The sequence below is a fragment of the Triturus cristatus genome, chromosome 10 (genome assembly GCF_964204655.1).
Source record: "Triturus cristatus chromosome 10, aTriCri1.1, whole genome shotgun sequence".
Lineage (NCBI taxonomy): Eukaryota > Metazoa > Chordata > Amphibia > Caudata > Salamandridae > Triturus > Triturus cristatus.
In genome coordinates this window covers 351,003,244-351,025,416 of record NC_140593.1, presented here as the reverse complement: position 1 = coordinate 351,025,416, position 22,173 = coordinate 351,003,244, and the positions used below count along the sequence as shown (strand labels likewise).

Genomic DNA, 22,173 nt, shown 5'->3' with positions numbered 1-22,173 from the left:
TTTTGATATGGAAGATGCAGACTCTGTCGAAGGAGGTTGTGAACTGTTGGGGGCAGCTGACAGACTGAAATGTCACCTTAGTGAGGGAGCCAGTTACTTTGCTTGCACTAGAGCCCATTGCAACCTAGCTTCACAACTGTGGCCATATGCAGCGTTATTCATAAACCTGTCACAACTGCTAATGAAAACTCCAGAGTATATGATGCACCTACCGATATCAGTTCCTGATACTCCGTCCGTGGCAAATCAACATGTGCAGTGGTAAATCAAAAGAGCAATGATGAAATAAGACATAGCAAATCTTGATATGAAAGATGAAACAAGGTGAAATGGCACATTTGGTCCCCACATTGGCTTTTTAAAGATTTGGCGAAACCCCCGAAAAGCTGATCATCCTCTCCAACCTGTTGCATATGGTCAATGTAATATGACACTGCACATATAATTGGGTAGTCCCTCTCCTCCTTGGATGGATGAGTAGGAGGGATCAGCATGCAAGGGTGGTAGACTGACCCATCTGAAATGCAGAAACTGCACTCGGTAAGAAGGATGGGCAGTTGCTAATGACCAACTGATATGGGTAGAAAACTGTGAAAGTTGGAGTTATTGAGAGGGCATGGAGTTCTCGGAAACGACACATTGAAGTTACTGCAACCAACGAAACTGTCTTCAGGGTGACATGTAAAACATGGTAACGGAATGAAAGCGGATGATATCAAGAAAGTCAATGTAAAAATGTAATCAAGTTTAGTAATGTTAGACCGGTCAGCCTTAGAGTGGTCTTCCCCCAAACTATTTGCCTTACTCCTGTTTTTGCTTCATTTGTTTTTGTTAACCTTTGGACTCTGCGCACTTTTCCACTGCTAACCTTTGGACTCTGCACACTTTACCACTGCTAAAGTGCTTGTGCTTGTGATTTAATTTACCTGTAAGCCCTTAGTACCAGGGCCTGTAAATTAAATGTTACTAGTGGGCCTACAACACTTATTGTGCTACCCCCTTAAGTAGCCCTTTAAAACATGTCTCAGGCCTGCCATTGAAGCTTGTGTGCATAGTGTAAACTGCCATTTTGACCGGGCAAAATAAACCTTTTGACAGGCCAACATCTCCCTGTTTAATACATATAAGTCACCTTTGGGTAGGCCCTAAACAGCCCTTAGGGCCTAATGCAATGTATTTAAAAAGTTGGACATGTACTTTTAAGTTGTACACGTCCTGGTAGTGAAAAACGAAGAGATTCGTTTTTCACTACTGTGAGGCCTGTTTCTCCGATAGGATAACATTAGGTTACCTTACTACATTTAATAAGCAATTAATTGCAATTGGGAGAAGGTAGGAATGTCAAATTTGGACTCTAAAGAGTTGCAATTTAAAACCCCCTTTAATAGTAAAGTTGGATTTTAAGTCACAATTCAGAAAATGCCACTTTTAGAAAGTTGATATTTTCTTGTCACAACCATTTGGTGCATGGAGCCTGTATCCTGGGTCACAAGACTAGGTGTAGCTGGCTGTTGGTCTTTGTGTATTACTCACAGATAGTGAGACAAAGGTGTTGGCAGTATGGGACACCTGTGACTTGATAGGGGCAGAGCTGTCACCTACCACACTTACACAGCACAATGACTCTGCCTCAGCACACTCACAAATTGTTTCACACTAGTCTTTTGTGTCCCCAGACAAACTAGGGCCAGGGTAGGGAGGCAGGTAATTTCAAACACCTTAGGGGGTGGAAACCTCTAGAACAGAGGTTTTCAAACTGGGGGTGGGCCCCCCTGGAGGGGGGGGCATTCATTGATTTTAGGGGGTGGGGGGCAGTCTCTGGCCAAGAGAAGAATCATGCTTTGTTTTAAGTGTTAAAAACATGAGCAGCAGTAACCACCTTGTAATGGGCTAGGACTAACAACTTTTATCATTTATATCCTGACTGGGAGTATGTGTAAAAAGGGGTAACCAAGGTTAACTGCAATGTTTGAATATGTTTAGACATATTTAAACATTGCAAATTTAGCAGAATCATTGTGAAAAAAGGGGCGGCGAGGAGTTATTTTTTTTTTACAGTGGGGCGCAGCATTAAGAAGTTTGAAGACCATTGCCCTAGAACATTCTACTTAAAAACTGGCACAAGGTACAAATATTGGGCCCTTAGACCTAACTACGTAGTACACCTCTGAATCTGTGGAAGACTCAAAAGGCCTGTTGTGCTGCTTTGCTGCAAAAAGGACCGCTACTCTGCTGCCCTTCTGCCTGAGTGAGAAAGACTGGACCTGCATCTTGAACTCAGAACTGCAGGAGTGACTCCAAGGGGTAGTTAACTGACTTCCTGATCAGAGCATCAGGGACAGAAAACACTTCTTCCACCTTGAACCCAGCACCTGAACTCTGTCTGCTGTGAGTCTTTGAGTCTTGTCCCTTCACTCCCCCCAAGTAGTGTCACCCTGCTCTGAGCCCTTGGAAGTGGGCCTGAATATCCTCTGCCAGCATAACTGTGGTCTAAGCAGAACTGAAGCATCGCCTCACAGCCTCCCATCGGAAACACCGCTGTTCAACGCATCCCTGGTGTGGAACCGTGCAGCTCTTCAGAACCTTCACTGCGCGAGGTATCCCTGACACAGGATCTTGCAGCTCCTCAGAAACACAACTGCTCGATGCATCCTCGATGCAGGACATCGCATCGCAGCCCCAAATCACTGATGTGTGATACATGTACAACGCGGAACCTCGCAATGTTCAGCAACCAGGATTTAAGGTACTTTGTTCGGCAGACCCTAACCAGGTCTCTGCAGCCAACCCAAGCTCCATTGTGGTCGGCCTGAATGTGCGACTTTGTCCTGTTCCAGTGCAACTAGATAGCCTACTTGCCTTGGTCCCCCTCCAGACCCTGAGGCTGTTATAAAAGCATTGGGATGTGGCTTTAAGATACCTTGACTATGGAAGCTCAGGCCCCCAAACAGCGGCCAGATGCTTTGGAATGATACTGTTCCTACCGTAGATCTTACACTTTTCCCCCAGACCTCAAGAAAAATGGTGATTCAAGCAATGGTCCTGTCTCGTTTGAACTATGGCAACTCCTTATACTGGGATCCCCAAAAGGACTTATCCTAAAATTGCAGGTTGTGCAAAATGCAGTCCCACACACACTGCTTGAACGTCCTAGATCACAGAAAGTTAGGCAGGGCGTGAGAGACCTTCACTGGCTTCTTATTGTCCAAAGAGTGGAATTTAAATCACTGTGCATTGCTGACCGGGCTCTACACAACCATTGCCTGTCTATCCTACACCAATTGGTTATCCCTTATACTCCAAACAGATTACGTGGGTCTCCGAACTTACACCTGGCATCCACCCCGGCTATTAAAAACGTTAGAAGAGGGGCTTGTTCCTTCAGTTTTAAAGTAGCAAAGCTTTGAAACCCTCTTCCCTTGGCCATTCGAGCGACAGAAAAGGAGCTACGCTTCCAGAAAGCGGTCAAAACTTGGCTCTTCAAATAAATGAGCCTTTTAAGGTGCTCTTACGGTTCGTTATGTTGCTTCCTCCTACCCAGCGCTGGGATGCCTCTGGGTCACCATGCCCTCTACAAGTGATGAAAATAGAATGATCACATTTGGCCCTTTGTACTATTCCCATTTAAATTCTTTTAATTGCATATTTCCAGCTCTAATAATTGTACTAATTGTATTAGTGTTATTTTGATGTCAAGTAATTTATCCAATTTTACTCTATACTTCTAAATTGGCGAGGGATTGTTCTTGTGTGATGTCTACACTTTAGTATTGTTTGGGTGCTGCATAAATACTTTACACATTGCCTCCAAGTTAAGCCTGACTGCTTTTGTGCCAAACTACCAGAGCGTTAAACACAGGTTAATTTGGGGTTTTCCTTGTGTTTCACCCAGACAATAACTGTGGTTGCTGCTTGTGTAGGGTCCCCCCTTCAACTAGTAACCCGATTTCCTACAAGTAACAATAAGTGGAGTAGGAGGATTTAGCAAATCTTTCAGAAAAAATGCAGCTAGTGCCAATTTAAACAAGCAACTTTGCTGAAGAAGACACATGTAGGCAGCCAGATAGCCCTTACCCTTAACTGTCCCCAACGCCACACGCTGCTGTGCAATGGACAAAGCAAATCACAAGATGCCTGAAAGACCAGATTTAAAGGAGTTGAGGCCATCCGATTCGCACCACTGTACGAACTCAATCTAGTGATGTGTGTAGATAGATCTGAAGCAGCTTCCTGGCTTCCACGATGAGGTCTGCGACTTCATCAAGAAGGCACAAAAACTCTTGTTGGCACTACTCCATCTCCACAAAGGCAGCTGCAGTGTTAGGGAATTAGGGGTTTGGGATTCTGCTGTGTGAGCAAGTTCTCTTAAAGGGAGAGGAAGAGGTAGCTGAATGTCAATAGATCGGCATACCAGATTCTCCGTGCCGAACCTGGGGCGAACAGGATTGGCTGTTTTCGATCCTCCTGCACTTTACGTAATGCTTTTGACAGAAATGAATTTGAGGGAAGTCTGCAAGCAGGATCGGAGTATAAGTGAATCTGAAGACATCACCCAGGGACAGTACTTGAAATGGGAAAATTAAAGCGCAGGTACTCCGTACCAGAGTACCTGCTTGTTTATGAGAAGTGCCAGTACTCTCCAATTAAAAGTATTACGTCTGTCTTGAGAAGTGGCGGTACTCTCCCTCTCAAAATAAAAAAGTGCTGGTACACCGTACAGGACAGTACCGGGCCCATTTAAAGCACTGCCCAGAGTACAATTCAGAGGGAACTATATGCGCAGAAGTCAGGACAAGACCTGTTCAAGGCCAAACAGATCGAACCTCTGAACATGTTGCATTGCACTACTTTGAATTATAAGCATTGGCATAGGACAGCACAGTATTATGTAGAAATACAACCTAAGAAGATGAGAAGTCAGTTACCTTGATGACATCACATTAACAGTATAGGATGTTTTTTACACATTCAGAGTACCACTTTCTGCCAGACACAGCACTAAAATCATGAAGTTAAAAAAGAGAAAGGCAATGTCATTAGGGGAGCAAAATAAACTGACCTTGCAGAAGCATTTGTTCTATCGCCCAATGAATTTAACAATACTCGAGTTACATGTGCGATACAGGAAATGGCTTTTATCGGTTCTAAGAACAATTTAAAAATAGACGAATCATGTTACTCACAAGTAAGGTTCCAAAACTGACGAGAAACTCCTCCGTCACAATTTGAGGCCGAAATATCTGTTCAAAATAGAAGAAACAAATCAGTGATTATTGCAGAACATTTCATGCTCTTCTTTTAGGAAATTATCAGCACAAATATAGCTGTTTTTTATGCTGTCCAGTAGAAGACTAAATAACTTACAATATTGGAAGAAGTACCAACATAACACAAGGATGTAGCTGTGGAAACAGTACCTGGGATGTCACCAGATGAAGTACTACAGGTGTCATGGGAAGGCAGACTTTTAGTTGTTTAGCTTGAGTCGTTGAAGGATGCTTCCGTCCAGACACAACAGCTAAGGCACCAAGAATATCGCCTACAATAGAAAGTATATTTAGTACAAAAGAAGAAAAAACACATGAAAAGAAAAAGTTACTTACCTCTGGTAACAATATTTGTGAAGAATACTACATCTTCCTGTAGATTCTTAACCATACCATATAATGCCTGTGTTCCACACCACGCAGGAACTTTCTTAAGCAAATAAGAAGTCATTTACTTTTTACCATACCCAACAGACATGGACAGCGAGAAACCGAAAGAGATAAAACAACAGGAGACTACAGATTAGAACAACAGCAGTAAGTGTCTTGGAACTGGATTATTAATGGTACGACTTCAGAAGGGGGGCGGTGTAGGGTGGTGGATGAGGAATCAGTGAGAAGATGTGGTATCCAACAGAAATAGTGTTAAGTAACTTTTTTTTTCTTTTTTTTGGATACCTCCTACAGATTCATTGCCTTATGAATCTCAAAGCGGTGTCCAGGGGGAGGACCACTGCAGATTAACCAAGGAAATCATTCCACACATCTCTAAAAAATAATTACTTGCTGTCTAAACCACCAAGCAATACTGTTTGGCACATATATGCAAGAATACCAGGTGGCTGCCAGGCAAATATGAGTCACTGAAACGCCCCTGGCAAGCACAGTAGACGCTGCAATGGCTATCACAGAGTGTATACAAATGCCAACCAGAGGCTCCATCTTGGCCAAAGTGCACCATTTCTTAATTCAAGTAGTAACTGTGGTAGCAGATTTTAATCATAAGAGATGCCACATTTCTTCATAAGTTGAAAGTTTATTGTTGAAGCTTCAGCCCCGGCAAGGAGCGGCGCACCCTCAGAGGCTCGATCTGCAACTGACAAAATCCGATCGAACCCCTGAACACGCATACTCCAAGTGCGAGAAAAAGGAACACAACAAGAACAATAACGAGACGTGAAACACTAACCCACTACATCACCTCCTCCCTTTACACAAAAAAGAAAATATGACTACAACACCTCCTCCCCTTACACAAAAGGATGTGAGCTCCCAAAGAACCACAAAATTAGTATCTAACAAAATCGTTGAACTTGGAAGAGGGTTTTCTAAGACGACACCCCCGGACAGAATTATCAAAATCACCCCCCGAAGCATAACCAACAGGCCCATCATTCGACGGACTCACATTCTCACCTGTGAACCCAGGCTGTTCATGATCATGCAACCAATGAGTCCACTCAAGATCATGCTCCATCAGCGAGACTTTCCTGCCTCTAATTAATTCAGCTTGATCCATCGTCAACTTCACCAACTGTCTATTGTTCCACCAACCTTTGCCTTCCAGAAACGAAGCACCTTTACTAATTTTACAGACTAGAACAGGATCTGAAAATACAGATTCACCTTTTTTAACCTTGAATGATTTTTTAAACAAAACCCAATCACCAACAGAAATTTCCAAATCACATCGGTAACCTCTCTTGTCGAACCTTTTCCTCATGTCCAACTCTTTCTCATTGACAACATTTGCCACACTCCTAAAACCAGAGCCATTACCAACAGATCTTTCTCTGTCGAGCCAGGACAGCAACAAAGTAGTGTTTGCTTTTCTACTCCTCAGTAACTCAAAGGGAGTGACTTCAGTGGTACAGTGCGGCGAAGTATTTTAATTCCACACCTTTTCCTTCAAAAACGTTCCTACATCAAGACCAGCAGGCAGGGCCATTTGAATTTCTTCTTTAAGAACTGTATTGCCCCGTTCCAACAGACCATTGTAAGCTGGAGAATACATGCCCACCTTCAAATGCTTGATATCTTGAAAATCACATACCTCCACTCCTCCGCTAAAACATATAAGAACCAGAAAAATCCAAGCCAACTTTATCTCAAGGTTTCCCTGGAAACTCAATTGGATGCAAAGGTAACTCTGAAAGTTTCCAGTGCTTTTCCGAACTCAGACATTCCTCGCAACCATCCACTAGACTTCTAACCTGAGCATCTAAAGCAGGCCACCAGTAATGTTGCTTTATTTTCATGCAAGTTTTTGTCACACCCAAATGTCCCTCGTGAGTGACCCTAATAATAGAACTTCTCAGACTAACTGGAGGAACAAATGTATCCCCTCTCAGCACAAAACCATATTTAACTGAAAGTTCATCACCCACTAAAGCATAATTCCTCAACTCTCCAGTTAAACTTCTCACCTCCGGCCACTTACTAATAGAATATTCCAACACCTTTAACAGAATAATATCATTCGAGCAGGCAACCTTCCATTCCGTTTCTCAAATAATTGGACTGCAATTTCCAACTGCGTCCAGAACAGCAACACACTCTACCTCATCTTCATCGAAATCTTCATCATCATTCTCCATCAACATCCTTGACAAGCAATCAGCACGAAAATGTTTGCCCTCCTGAATGTGTTTCATAATAAAGCTCTACTCTTGCAATTTAGAAACTAAACGAGTCAACCTAGCAGACATAGCATTACTGGTAACTTTGCTGAAAATAAAAGTGAGCGGCTTGTGATCCGTAAAGATTTCAAATTTGCGATTCCAAATATCCATTTAGAATTTTTGAGCCGCCCAAACACAATCCAAAGCCTTGCGCTCAATGGTGCTGTAATTTAGCTCGAAGTGTTTTAGCGATCTCAATGCAAACGCCACAGTTTGCTCCTTGCCATTCACTTTTTGACTGAGGACAGCTCCCAGACCATTCATGCTTGCATCAACTGTAATCATAGAAGGACAATGATCCTGAAAAGCATGCAATGCTTGGGAAGAAACAATTAAATCTTTCACTTTAGCAAACACACCATCAAGTTCTTGAGCCCACAACATTTTCTGACCTGTCTTGAGAAAGACGCAAAGGGGCTCAACAATTTGAGCATAATTGCCAATGAATCTAGCGTAATTCTCAGCAAGCCCTGGGAAAGAGCAGAGAGCATCTTTATCGCAAGGTGATTTAGCCTCTTTAAGGGCCCTGATAACAGAGAAATTTGGTTTGATACCTTCGCTAGATACCGTATGACCCACATAATCCAGCTCCCTCACCCCAAACTTACTTTTATCTGCTCTTACAGTCATGCCATGATCACAAAGAGCAGACGACAAATCATAATGCTCTTTCAAATTTTTAGAGAAGATCAGGATATCGTCCAAATAGGCTTGCACACCTTTCATGCCCTTAAAATTGTGTCCATTATCTTCTGAAAGACACTAGCAGCAGATGCTAGGCTGAAGGAAGCCTCAGGAACTTATAAGCACCAAAAGGTGTAACAAACGCTGTCAGTTCCTGAGACTCCCTAGCCAGAGGAATCTGATGGTAGGCCGACTTTAGGTCGATTAGTGAAAACCATTTAGCTCCCCTCAAATTTGCTAGAAGTTCATGAATTTTGGGAAGGGGATGGCAATCGATCAAGATGTTCTTATTTAGGCCCCTCACGTCTGCACAGAGCCTAATCTCGCCTGTATTTTTGTGAGGAACGACAATGGGGGCCACCCATTGGGACGATTCTGTGGGTTGAATGATACCCTGAGAACATAAACCTTCAAGCATGGATCTTTACTCCTCTCTCGCACTCAAGGGTATAGGTCTGACCTTGTGGATCACTGGTTGAGCATTAGGTAATAACCTAATTTTGTGCTTGAATCCCTTCATGCAACCAACGTGATCATTGACCACCAGTTTAAAATCTTCCAACAAACTCTTAAAATCCACTTCTGACTCACCCTCACTACTTACAGAGGTTTCCTTGACTCTGACTGGATTATCTTCACTTGGCACTAAATACAGGCCCATCCGAGCAAGATCTTTCCAGCCCACAATGTTCTTACAGTTTACAGCCACGTACACTTTTGTAAAAATATTGCGGCCCAAGATTTCAACATTAAACATAAAAAACCCCAACATGTCAAAGTTCTTCTCTCCGAAGGCCTTCGGGTTCACATCCGTATGGGACAAAGTAAACTTTTTGCCCCAGTTCTCATAAAAGTAAGAATCACGTAGGATTGTTATTGGAGATCCAGAGTTAGCCATAACCTTGGTTTCCACTCCATCAATTAAAGTGTCACATAAGGGACCTTTAATTTCCAAAAGATCATCTTTATAATCCGATGTCAAAAGCAAATTATCAAAGGACTCCGCACATAGGACAGCACAGTCCATTTCGATGTTCATGCTGCCTACTTGGACAGGATTTCTCTGACTCCTGCAAACATTTTGAAAATGAGCCATTTTTTACAAATAGAACAGTGCTTACCCAAAGCTGGACAGCCAGGAAAATTACCAATGTGGAATTTCGAACCACATCTGTAACAAAAAGATTGGCCTTTCTTTTGAACAAATTTTGTAGACTTATCATTTACCGCCACAGCAAGCAAATGATCCTCCGGGGCTGCCTTTTGGTCAGAAACCAGGTTAACTTTAACAGGAGAGCTTGCTTGCATGGCCTTCGTAGAAATGACAAACCTCTCAATGCTTAAGGCTAAGTCTATTACTTCCGAGAGAGAAGGATTTTTACAGCTCAGAATCGTTTTTTATTTTGTGTGAAGCCCAATTAAAAACAAATTGGTCCCTGATGAAATCGTCCAATAAAGGCCCAAACCCACCAGTAGTAGCCAGGACCCTTAGAGCTTATATTTATTCTTCCACTGTTTCCTCTTCACCCTGTTTGCGTTTGTAAAATTTGTGCCTTTACAGCATTATATTAGGTGGTTCAGAAAACTGCTTCTTAAGTCTTGCGATAGCCTGTAAAAATATATTCCAGTGTCTGTCACCAGATTGACCAAAAGGAGGAGGAATTGGAGGCAAACTGTCACAAAATGCGTTGCGCTGCTTGGCACAAAGTGCCAAAAAGTATAGCAAATTTGCAGGCAGGAGAGTACTCTGTGGCATCAATAGCCACCAAGTGATTTTTGAACAAAAAAAACCACTCTGACCAGGGCATACCAGGTTTCCCAAGAAATGGAGGAGGCTGAGTGATTTGTTGTGGAGAAGCCATAGTTGAAAGAGCACCTTAAATTGAGCTTAAAAAAACCAAATTATTTATCCAAATAAAGTAAATACTGCAAAGTTTGTAAGCCAACATAAAAGCTTCTTTCCAGAATGTGGTTGAAGAAATGACAGAGGTGTGCGTGTCACCGAACACGCAGCTTGCTTGAAACTAATCACTATTAGATAGGTGAGCGCATTACCAAGTTGTACAAACTGCCGGAATGAAGAATTACTGCCAACTGAAAGGTGTGCGCATCACAGTGATGCGCGATCAGCTGATCGCAAACTGCCATCAGCCTTGAACTGTATCCCAATCCAAAATGGCTGCCAAACGTCCTCACGCAGCGTGAGCACGTACATCCACATAATTGAGGATCTGATACGTGCTGAGATTAATACGCGCGTGCCACCTCCGAACCTTCCTTCTACTGCGAGGAGCCAATGGTCAACCAGGTGAAATCCACGGAAACAGCAGGAAATAAAGTGGAAAAAGTCCTACCAGTTCCCACTTGTCAGTAGTAGAAACGACAAAGTTCCGGATGTCATTGAAGGGTTTAAGAAATCCGATGGACAGCTACTGGCGAGGTGATCCCATAGTGTGGAGTTCTTCTGACGTATCGGGTGGCTGAAGCTGGTTCCCGGTTTTTGCCAAATGTGGTAAGCAGACTTTAATCATAAGAGACGCCACATTTCTTCATAAATTGAAAGTTTACCCTCAGAGGCTCGACCTGCAACGGACAAAAGCCGATCGAATCCCTGAACACGCACACTTCAAGCGCGAGGAAAAGGAACACAACAATAACGAGACGAGAAATACTAACCCACTACAGTAACTCAGTGCTAAATGGTGTGCTTGGTCGCTGCTTTACTCTTCCAGGCTCCAGGAGGTAATCCACCCAGAGCTGATCTCTTCTGATTGACGTAATAGGAGAGTTTGTCTATCATCCAGCTTGTTACGTGAAAAAGGCTGCTCCACGCAATAGAAGAGAGATGGAAGAGTGAGAGACTGGCCGATGTGGAAGACAGACACTATTTCTGGTAGAAGGGAGGGGCAAATACACAGGACCAACTTGTCTGGAAAGAATATTGTAAAAGGCGGCCGAACTGGCAGGGCCCTGAAACATTCCAAGAATAAGACCAAAATTAATTGTCCCTAGAAAGAAAGTCTTCAAAGTCAAAAGGTGAACACAAAAGTTGTGCACTGGGTCTAATGATGAAGCTATGAGGAAAGTCAGATCCAAATTTTAAGCCTTGTTGTGGAACAACATGGCTTGGGCAGAAACATAAGCAGTAAACCTTTCAAGAAAAAGGCCGCCGGAGGCAATATGAACAAAGAAAGCTGGTCAGGGAGTCACAAGGGGGCAGATGATGCAGCCAGATGCACTTTTACGGTAGACGCCCCCAAACTCTGCTGAGCAAGGGAATCCACTACACTCAGATCTGGCATATGAAACTCAAAAGGGTTTGAGAATGTAGCCTGGCACCAAGAGACAAACGTATTCCTGCGCCCAGCATAAACGAATGGGTGGATGGTTTTGGGCAGTTAGAAGGGCACCCACTGCCTATGGCGGAGGCTTATGATCTTATCAGGACCTCTCAATCACCAAGCATGCAGATTAAGTGCCTGAGGGTGGCAATCCCTAATATCCTGCACCAAAAGCCACATGCTTTGTCCAGAAGAGTACGAATGCTGAGTTTCAACACATCAGCACACCAACTCCTTCTCATCCAGACGGGGTTGAGAGAATCATCTGTGTGCTATTCTACCCATACTTCAGCAGAAAGCTTGAAATAGGAGGAATCAGGAGGAATACATATATCAGTTCATGTGATCACTTCAAGCGACTTATGTTGCCCCTGAAAACCACTTATTGGAAAGTGCAAGGCACAAACCAGAGTGCACTTCCGGTTCAGAATTGTGACATAGTTGTTGATGCAGGTAAGCCCTTGCTGTGAAAATTCCACACTCCTATCCCTTTGCAGTGGAGTTCTTATTCATGATCTTCTAAGGAAAGGTGACTCAACGCATCCGCAATTCTAATCAAAGTGTCCACCAGGTGAGTTGCGACGGGGAAAATTCCCAATTTCAGAGCCAACTGTCACCAGTGCGAGGCCTTAAGGCATGGGATTCAGGAACCTGTTCTGCTTTGTCTGTTAACAAAGTAGATGGCAGTAGTGTTGCTCTAGAAGACCTACACATAAAGGCACAAGATAGAGGGGAGGAAAACCTATAGAGCTATTGGGATGGCCGGCAGCTCAGGCATACTGATATACATAAGTTGCTCTGCTTGGGGGAAAAGGCCTCAAACCATCATCTCCCTCAGATGACCACCTCACACCAATGAGGAGGCATCTGTAACCATGGTGGCCATGACTGTGGAGGCAGATAGCTCGACCCACTGTGAATTTGGAGGCAAACATCCACCAATGAAGATCCAAAAGGACTGAGCTGCAAATCTCCAGTGTTGAAGAGAGGCTCCCATGATGCTTGAAACGTTGTCGATTGCGGCACTATTGGATGGACCACATCCTCCCCTAAAAATGTGGCACCAGGAGGATGTGCGAGGGTTAAAATTTCAAAAGGCGGAGGACCTTCAGAACCGGTATCAGCAGCAGATCCTCATTCTGAGATAGCATATTGACCTTTTCCTAGCAAGCAAAGAAGTTCAAGATCTTCTGAATGGGCCTGAGACCTCCATCTTTCTTGAGTATAGGGAGTAAAATCATTTGCCACTGCCCTCAGGGTGCCACTTCTATGGCCTCTTTCAGCAAGAAAGCCAAGACTTTTACCCTCAAGATAGAGGCATGGGCTTTGGAGCACTCTAATACTGTTGGTAGATGGTTGAGAAAGGAGGCATCTTAACCCAAGCGGACTGACTGGAGCGCCTAGCAATCAGTGATGAAGGACTACCACTGGGCAAGAAAATGGCAGACCCTTCACCTGTTAAGAAGTAGAATGTGGAGGGAGGGCAAATAAGAGCAGCTTTGCAGAGGCAAAACCAGTGGAAGACTAAACCTGCTGCTGCAGGAGACCCTTTCATCAATCTGTCCCAAGTTAGGAGCAGAAATATTGCTGCAGAGATTGGACCAACTGAGAAAGTTTACACTGCCAAGAAGGTTGGCTTCTAAACATAAATGCAGCTAAGTGTCCATGGAAGAGCCCCAAAGCATGGATGTACTTTAAGAACTCTAGGGAAGAGTCGATTTTCCACCTGAAAAGTCTTACCATCACAACTCCAGAAAATCCTACAGTGCCAGTCTAGGCATGCCTGGACAAGGTAACTCCAGCAGTTACAATATTGTCAGCTTTTTAATCTGCATTTCAAAATGTGTGCGGAAGCGTAAAAAGACTAGACTTTTCACGTGGTCTGAAATGGAAATTGTTTTGCAGTTTCTCACAAGACTTGGGCATGAATTCCAAGAAGCCATAAAGCATTGGTGGTGCATAAAGCTAGACTCCCTGAGCCAAAAATATTGTGCCGCATGAAATCAAGACATTTGTACTCAGAGAGCAGGGGGGGGGGGGTGATGGAGAAGTGTAGGAGGCTGGCTTAGTATATGATGCACACTTATTCAAGTGATGCACTTTGCACTAATCCAGACAAGCCTTATGGTGATTTTAGTGGTCTTTGAAAGCTCTCAAAGTGGTAGCTGTGGAGAGCAGCCTTCAGGCTGATCTTGAAGGAGTGTAAAGCAGCTTGTTTTACCAAATTAAATCAACAGTAAAAGTTAAGTGAAAAAGAACCACACAGTGGTTATGTAAAAATAAGTCTATTTATTCACAACACAATCACTAACACATTGGTATATCTCCTACCCAGAGATATCAATGGCACACACAAGAGTACTTGAAAAACAATCAGATAAGTAGGATAAAATACAGTGGTCTCCAGGGGGAGACCAAACCATATACTAATAAATTGGAATGCGAACTGCAAAGGAGAATAGGACTTTGACCAGAAGACCCAGAGGAGCAAGGGACACAAAGAACCACCCAAGGTAAATACCCAGGAACCCCTCGGAGGCTGTGTGCAGAGTTAAAATAAAGCCACATGTGCAATGAAAGTCAAAGGAGAAGTGACAGGTGCAGTTTTAAAGAAGAAGGATCCTTCCTGGAGGATCAAGGAGAAACTCTTTGGAAGACAGAAGTTTGGAGAGCCACCCCACCCATAGATGCCCCAGGAACCAGGTTACCTGCACCAGGGAATCTGGGTGCATTGGGGTGAAGTGACGTACGAACCTGCCGTAGACAACAATGGGAGACTTCGAAGAAGACGCCCTGGAGAAGACTGTGAAGGAGTCAGGCGTAATCCAAGGGTGGATTCTGAAAGTGAAGAACCTGCAAGCATAGGGGACAGAGTCTATGCCACTCTGAGGTGACCAAAAGACATGGAAGCACAATGCCTACCGATGTCGAAGAGACAACGGTGACCTTGTCGCTGCAGCTGTGAGGACCAGGCCACACTGAGGAAGACTAGGAGCCATTCACGAGCTGTCCCACGTCAGATGTCAGGGTCCGGTAGGTGACCAGTGAGAGGCCCAACAAACCTTGGTAGCCGCAATTGGTGTGGAAGACAAAAATGAGCAAACGTTGGGGCCAGTAAGGTCCAAGGGACTCACCAAAGACAGGAGAGACAGAGCCAGCCCGAGCAAGCAGGGGATCCCACTGAAGCAAAAGAAGACCCTCAGGAGAACCCACAGGCTAAGCAGCAGGAGGGCAGAATTGTGTCTGTGGTAGGCAGCAGCACTAGCTTGCCAGCAGACCTTGAAAGGCTGTTACCGGGAGTAAAGGGCGGTCCCCAAGGGATCCCCCAGTACATGGAATCAGACTTCCAGCACCGGAATAGGTGTTGGTGTATAATTCCAACCTGTTTGAAACCAAACATGACAAGGTTCGGTGCAGCCACTATATAGATAGACTTCTCGTAAAGACTGATGTCCACTCTATGTCTTAGAATGACAGACCACACTTTAAAAGCCTGGAGAATCAACTTTGGAGTTTGTAGGGGTATCCTGCTCATGCAGGGACACCCTCACACTTGTAACCAATGACCCTGCCCTCAGGACTAAAGATCCTGCCTTAGGGGAGTTTGTCGTTGGGTCTATCTTGAGATCGGCTCCCTCGTTTTAATGGAGAGTGGGTTGGATCTTTCAGTGTCGGCCGCCGTAGTTGCGGTCGTTCCTCAACCAAGGCCCACGCCTCCTCAGGGGTTTGAAAGAACAACGTGGACTCTTGAAAAATAACTTTCAGTTTGGCCGGAAATAACAGCATATATTGGATCACCATAGCACGTAGTTTGATCTTGACTTGGTCAAAGGTCTGTCTCTGCTTTTGTACGTCGCGCGAATAGTCAGGAAAGACCATCACTCTTGTATTTTCATAACAGATCTCCCCTTTCTTCCGGATTTCCCTCAATATTAAGTCTCTATCGTGAAAGTTCAGGAAACGTGCGATTAGGGGTCAAGGGGGGGGCCCTGGTGGAGGAGCAAAGTTCGGCATCCTGTGCGCCCGTTCTATGACAAAACATGTCGAGAACGGCACCTGTGGTAGTACATTCTTCAGGAATGTCAGAAGAAACTGTCCCGGGTTAGCACCCTCTACTTTTTCAGGAAAACCAACAAATCTGAGGTTATTCCTCCTGGCCCTATTTTCGGCGGCGTCCACTCTCCGGGGCATTTCCGCTACTGTTGACAAAAGTCCTGCAACATCCTTGCGTGTGACTTGGGTGGTGTCTTCCAGCTCCGAGATGCGGTGTTCAGTTTCGGTCACCCGTTCTGAGACCTTACGGAGATCCTGGGGCAGCAGTGTCACCTCAGAACGAACTTCTGCTATTTTCCCCTCCAAACTTTCCCTGGACTTGCGAATGGCCTGCAGGATGGTCGCCGTATCCGGAGGTGGAACAGGACCGCCCTCCGCACCCAGTGCAGCTGGTACCACCTTGGTGAAGCGGTCCAATTTACCCTGCCGACACTGCTTGGGTTCCTTGCTTTGTCCTTTGCCATCATGAAAGGGCGCGGAGAAGGCGACAACCCGGCCAGCATCAGTAGGGTCCCCTATTCCTACCTCTATTCAGTCGAGTCCCAAGTGATTCAGTGGTGGCTAAGGCGTCGGGTAAAGTCTGAGTAGGGTCTTGGGGTGGTGTGAAGCCTTGCAGACGTCCCTTCAGGCTCGGCGTCCCAGCAATGGATCTTCCCAGATACTGTTTTCCTCCGTAACACCGTCGGGATCACCCCAGACAGGAAAAATGAGAGTCGTCAGCAGCCAGGGAGAATCAGCACCAGGAAGTAGCGGTCTTCAGAGGAATCACATGGGAACAGGCGATCCAGAACCATGAAGGGTGGGGGACAACAACATCTGCGCTCCTCGTATATCCGCCAGCTGGTAATAAAATCTTGTCACGTCAGCACCACCAGCCGATGGCATCCCCCTCCAGTCACAAGTCCCACCAAAGCACCTGGAGTCCGAACCTCACCTGCGCTTAAAGAGGAGGGTGGGTCGGCACGCAGGGAGAATGCGTGCCGCTCAGCGTGCCGCAATGGCTCTCCATCAGGGTGCAGAGGTTTCAGCTCAATGCTCAGGGAAGGGCCATGGTGTGTCCGGCCCAGCCAACATCCAAGGCACAGTCTAACTGAGGGGTAGCAATACCAGGGCAACAATCACGGTGCTTAGGGGCCAAGCATACCCCAGGTCGTCGCCACTCACCTGGGCAAGTCAGTCCCGCTGAAGGAGGCGGCCACTGTGCCAGTCAGGGGCGAAGGGTCCCAGTCCAGAGCTGGTCGCGCGGGTTGTGAATCAGGTGACCGGGGCCCTCGCCATACCAGCGCGTTTCCACGTTATGCGGCCCTCCGCGCGGCACAGTAGGCACTAGAGCCTGGGAGAGGAAAGCAGCATCACCATCTCCTCGGGCCAGGCCGCCTCCGATAAGCAGAGAAGTGACGGAGCGTCGACTGCGCCTGAGGTTCTCTCAGCGCACCGCAGGGAACAAGCGGCAGCGTTCCACTAGATGCCTCCGATGCAGGCGCTTATGTCGCCCTTGCATTGTCCTCAAACTCAGGGAGGGACTTCAGGCATAGCTCCGGGTGCTCTCCTTACAGTTGTAGGTTCGGGTGACAACGCCAGGCTCCCCCTCCGGGCGGTCGCTGTGTCGGAGTGGCTCTCACTCAGGGGCGCGGCTCTGGCTAGTGTGCCAGTGCCGCCATTTTGGAAGCGATCGCGCTCCAGCCCCAGCGCCAGACAGCTTCGCGGTCACCGGGTCAGGATGGCACCACAGGACCCAGCGGTGGCACCGCCGTGCACCGACAGGTTTCCGCCGGCAGGACAGGCGCTTAAGCAACGAAGAGAAGCAGGATTACGGCAGGATTATGAGCGGGGCCAGCGGAGCTCTCGTTCAGCAAGTCTACTCCGCCATGCTGCTGGCCACGCCCCCCCAGTTCTCTCTATTGTTGAACGAAGCCCTGTGGTTTCTCTGGATGTAAGTGCCATTTGTAATCCACCAGGTGCTGCCGGCTGAGTTCATCCCTCCTGGAGTTTAAAGATCCTGCTATGTGTTTTACCACCAGGAAACTCCCTTGACGATTCAACCAGCTTCAGAGACGCAGAGTCTCTGGGCACCCGACCCATGGCCGAGGACCTCAACCTGCTCTGCTTTTTGCAGGGCCACAAGACGAAGGTGTTTGTCTGTGAGTGCACCAGCCGTCTCTTCATGGAGGGCAGTAATTCCTTTAATGCCAAGTTATTCATCCGCAACTCCAGCAAATTGATGTGGAGGTGGGTGACTACAATTTCTCCGATCTCCCACTTTCTAAGATTACCTCCCCCCAAAAAGTAGTAGTAATTGTTTATGGTAGGCCCGCCCAATTGTGTTCAAGTAGCCAGCTCTGCAGATCTTTTGCAGTCTCCTCTGACAAATAAATGGAATCTGCGGGATTCCCTTGGTGCTCGGTCCACTTAGATTTTGGGTCTCACTGCAAAGCACACTTATGACATCTGGCATAGCCGGTGAGCAGGATGCAGGAGAATTGAAGGCTAAAAAAAACCCAGAGCCATCATCACCAACACCCAGGAATGAGGCTGTAAAAATTGGGATGATAGCCTAAATGTCTCATTGTTCTGGAGAAAAGGCTCAACAGCGAACCGTATTTAGGATGGCCACAATGAAAGGGAGCTTCTGAGAAGGAGTCAGGTGTGACTGAGAACCCCAATGATGTCATGAGGTTCGCCTTCCGGCTGTCTGGTGCTGCTCTGCGGCTGATTGTGGTGAGTCTGCCATCAACAGCAGGTCTCCAAGGTAGAAGACTGAAACCCTGACCTCTGCCGCTAGGCAACAACTACTGCCATCACCTTTATGAACACCCAAGTGACACTGGTGAGGCAGAAAGAGAGCTCAGAATATTAAAAATGTTAGTGGCCCATCTTGTGCTGTCACTAATCTTGAAACACAGGTAGCACTTGTCGGCCTACATGATGGAGTTTAACAAATAAGCATCTTGCAGGTCAGCGGGGAAGGGACAATGGCCGAACATGCTGGACGCTCGATTTTGAGCTCTGCTCCCAGACTCATACCATCCTTCGCTACTCTGAGGTTTGAGACAGCCGGTCACTTTATGTTTGACTTCCTCTGGGGTGAGGAGAACTCCAGATCTTCCCACTGCTTGGGGTTCCTGTGCTTGGGCTGTGCTCCCAAGAGTCTGGGAGAGCTCGTCATGCTGAGGTTGGGTGGTAAATCAAAGGGAATGCCTAGATCGCCTGCCCGTTGAGGGTGATACCTGCCCCTGCTGTTACGTTGGATGGCCCACAATGAGCAATGCAGAGGGGCTGACAGCGGGTGTGTGTGGCTGGGTCCTGTCCATCACCATGGTGACCTGGAGGGAGTAGTTGCCTGGTGGATTTCACAGGGGACCCAAATACAGATGCGGAGGCTGTTGGGGGTGCCTCCCAGTCCAAGGAGCTACATATATTAGCAAGATTGCTCTGGGGTGGCTGCTTTGGGAGAGGCACCGCAGCAGGCAAGATGCTGCAGGTGAGCCCCAATAACGACTTGCCTGAAGGGGGTTTCAACGTGGCAGAGGGCTCTGAAGTCTCCCGTCCCTCATGTCTGGAAGCCCTGCCTCGTGCTATGGGACTACAGAATATTAGAACATAGCGGCACTGCACGGGCTTCTGATCTACTAGTTGGACTGCTGCCACAGATGGGGTGTGTCCTTGGACCTAGATAATGCAGAGGGGCTGCTCCGATGGACATTGCCTGTGTGCTAGGGGACTGCTTGTGGTGACGGGGCACTGCTTCTGGGACTCCATTTACCTTCCTGCATCACCATTTCTGGGATCCCCAAGTCCTCTTGATTCGTGTGAGCCCTAGGTGAGCTCACCCTTGTGGCGCACAAATTGCACCTACAGCACATCATGGGCAAAGACAAGTCGTCCACACATTTTCCAGACTCATTGCTACTGCTAACAAACATACTCCAGGCCATCCAGGACTCGAGAACTTTTCTTGAGCGCAAAATCGGCGAGTTGAGCCTTGAACTATCAATGCTCCATCAGCACGGTTGACAGGGTGACTGAGGCAGAAGGTTGGCTGCCCACACACACAAGGCCACAGTACCGGCCCTCCAGCACAGGGTCGGTCATCTGGATGCGAAAGGCAGAAGATGCGAAAGGCAGGTCCAGGAGGATCATCATCGAATATTGGGGTCCCTGAGGGAGTTGAATGGTATCAAACCCCATCAGCTTCATCGTGGTGTGCCTTAAATCATGGCTCTATGCAGAGGATCTGTCATCCTTTATTGTGGTGGAGGGTGCTCACAGGTTGCTTATGGCTTGCCCGCTCTCAGTGGACACCTAGACACCAATAGTCGCCCAGGTCTTGAACTCCGTATACAAGGATGTTAGCTTTTGAGAAGCATGCAAATTGGGTAAGCTTCACTGTGTAGCAGCCCATCATGCTCTTCCTGGACCATATATTAAAAAGTGCAGCAACAATGCTGCTCGGTCCACGCTGTCAAAGAGAAGCTCAGGGCCATGCAAATACAATACATGCTACAGATCCCGGCCAAGCCTCAAGTCATCTATAAAGACAAATTGCACCACCACATCCATAGCCAACATGCCTGATGAATTACTGTGCCAACGGTGCCTCTGACTTCCCACATAGTTGGTCCTCTTTCATTTGTTTGTTGGGGTCTTCTGTTGTGGATTTTATAGTTAGGGCAATAGTTGCTTTAAGGGGAGAGGTGTGGAGGGGAGAGGGATGTGAGTGGGATGGGAGTTCAGTTGCCGCTTGCTGCAGATTTTCTTTTGTGTTCCTTTTCTTTGTGGATCTTAATTTTCATGTTACAGTGCCAGGGTAATCATAGTCCCCCTTCAGAGTACAGCTTGACCTTTACCTACTCTAAATTGCCCCCGACTTGACCCCTACACCTCTTAAGGGCTATGATATACTAACCTAGAACGCTAGCAGTGTTAATAACATTAAAAGGGGTTAGGTGGTCATGTTGAATGTGAAAAGATTACACCCCGCAGTCCTGATCCAGGAGACTCACTTGTTGGGAATACAATGCTCCTCCTTGGGTAGGCATGGGTACTCCAGGGCATAACACTCGAGACATACCTGAGGTTCCGGAGATGTTGCTATGCTTGTTAAGAAAACCTTTCCACTGGTTGTGCTTAAAGTATCCACAGACTACTTGGGTAGTCATGTAATGGAGGGCCATACTTGGTCACTCCTCAGTGTTTACGCTCCCCTCCACTTGCTAGCTCCCACACTGTACTCCAAAGATTTTAGCTAATTCCGTTCTGGGTCCATCGTTGGCATTGGATTCCAAAGCCATAATGGACACACAATATGACACAGATTCATGTTCAGTAAGAGTGTAAGGGATGGGAGACAAGGCAGGGAAGCTACTTTACTGGCTTGTGAATGAAAATAAAATTAACAGCTTTGTTTCCGAGCTGCAGACCACTGTGGGGAAAACAGTCCGGACAGCTGGTCTTATAGCGGGCAAATATGATTCCTACTATAGTGCTCTACGTGCTTTTCAGCTGCCTCCTTCCCTGACACAAAAATCCCCATTATACAGGTGTGACAACGTTAGCTTGTCACAAGAGAAACGCATGGACGATGTCAGCTGGTGGAGTGCTACACCTCCCTCTCTGCCTCTTCTTTCTCCCCGACAGGATGCCTGGACTACGGATCCCAGAAACCCTTCCTGCCTGGACGATTCTCTAGACGAAGGCGTCTCCGACTGGGGAATCCCGAGGAACGTGGCTCCGCCCCCTGACGTAGCTTCCTATGGAGCCTTAAGGAAGAGGGATACCCGGAAAAGCGTGTGGCAGTACACCGGTGAGGGAGACGAGTCAGAGGAGGAGAAGAACGTGCAGTATGGAGGTATTGGAACCGCGAGGAAGGAAGAAGACCGGGAGGCCCTGTCACCAAGGGCACTGACAGAGCCAGGAGAATCGCCCGTGAATCGCCCAGGCAGGATAGCATACCCCCGTAGCCCTTGAAACTGCATTTCTTTTTGTTGTTTTGGGTTGCCTTTTGGCATCACGGTTTGAGCACTGCACACCCTGATTCCCCGTAGTGTCTTCACAAGTGCTCTGGTGTCCCTTCATGACCCTCCCTTACACTTAGAACATATTAGAAGCGACTCCTGACCCCTGCTCTTGTTCTTTTTTTGTATTTTC

The 22,173-nt window shown here is 46.7% G+C and overlaps 1 protein-coding gene across 3 annotated transcripts in view; it reads right to left on the bottom strand.

The window, feature by feature from the left end:
* Positions 1–22,173, bottom strand: part of ULK4 (unc-51 like kinase 4) — a 1,725,799-nt gene that overhangs the window by 955,524 nt on the left and 748,102 nt on the right. For all 3 annotated transcript variants that reach the window (XM_085631567.1, XM_085631566.1, XM_085631568.1), the window contains 2 exons: positions 5,418–5,539; positions 5,184–5,240 (listed from right to left, as the gene is read on the bottom strand). In XM_085631567.1, the coding sequence (XP_085487693.1) occupies positions 5,184–5,240; positions 5,418–5,539 (179 nt within the window). The remainder of the gene's footprint in view (positions 1–5,183; positions 5,241–5,417; positions 5,540–22,173) is intronic.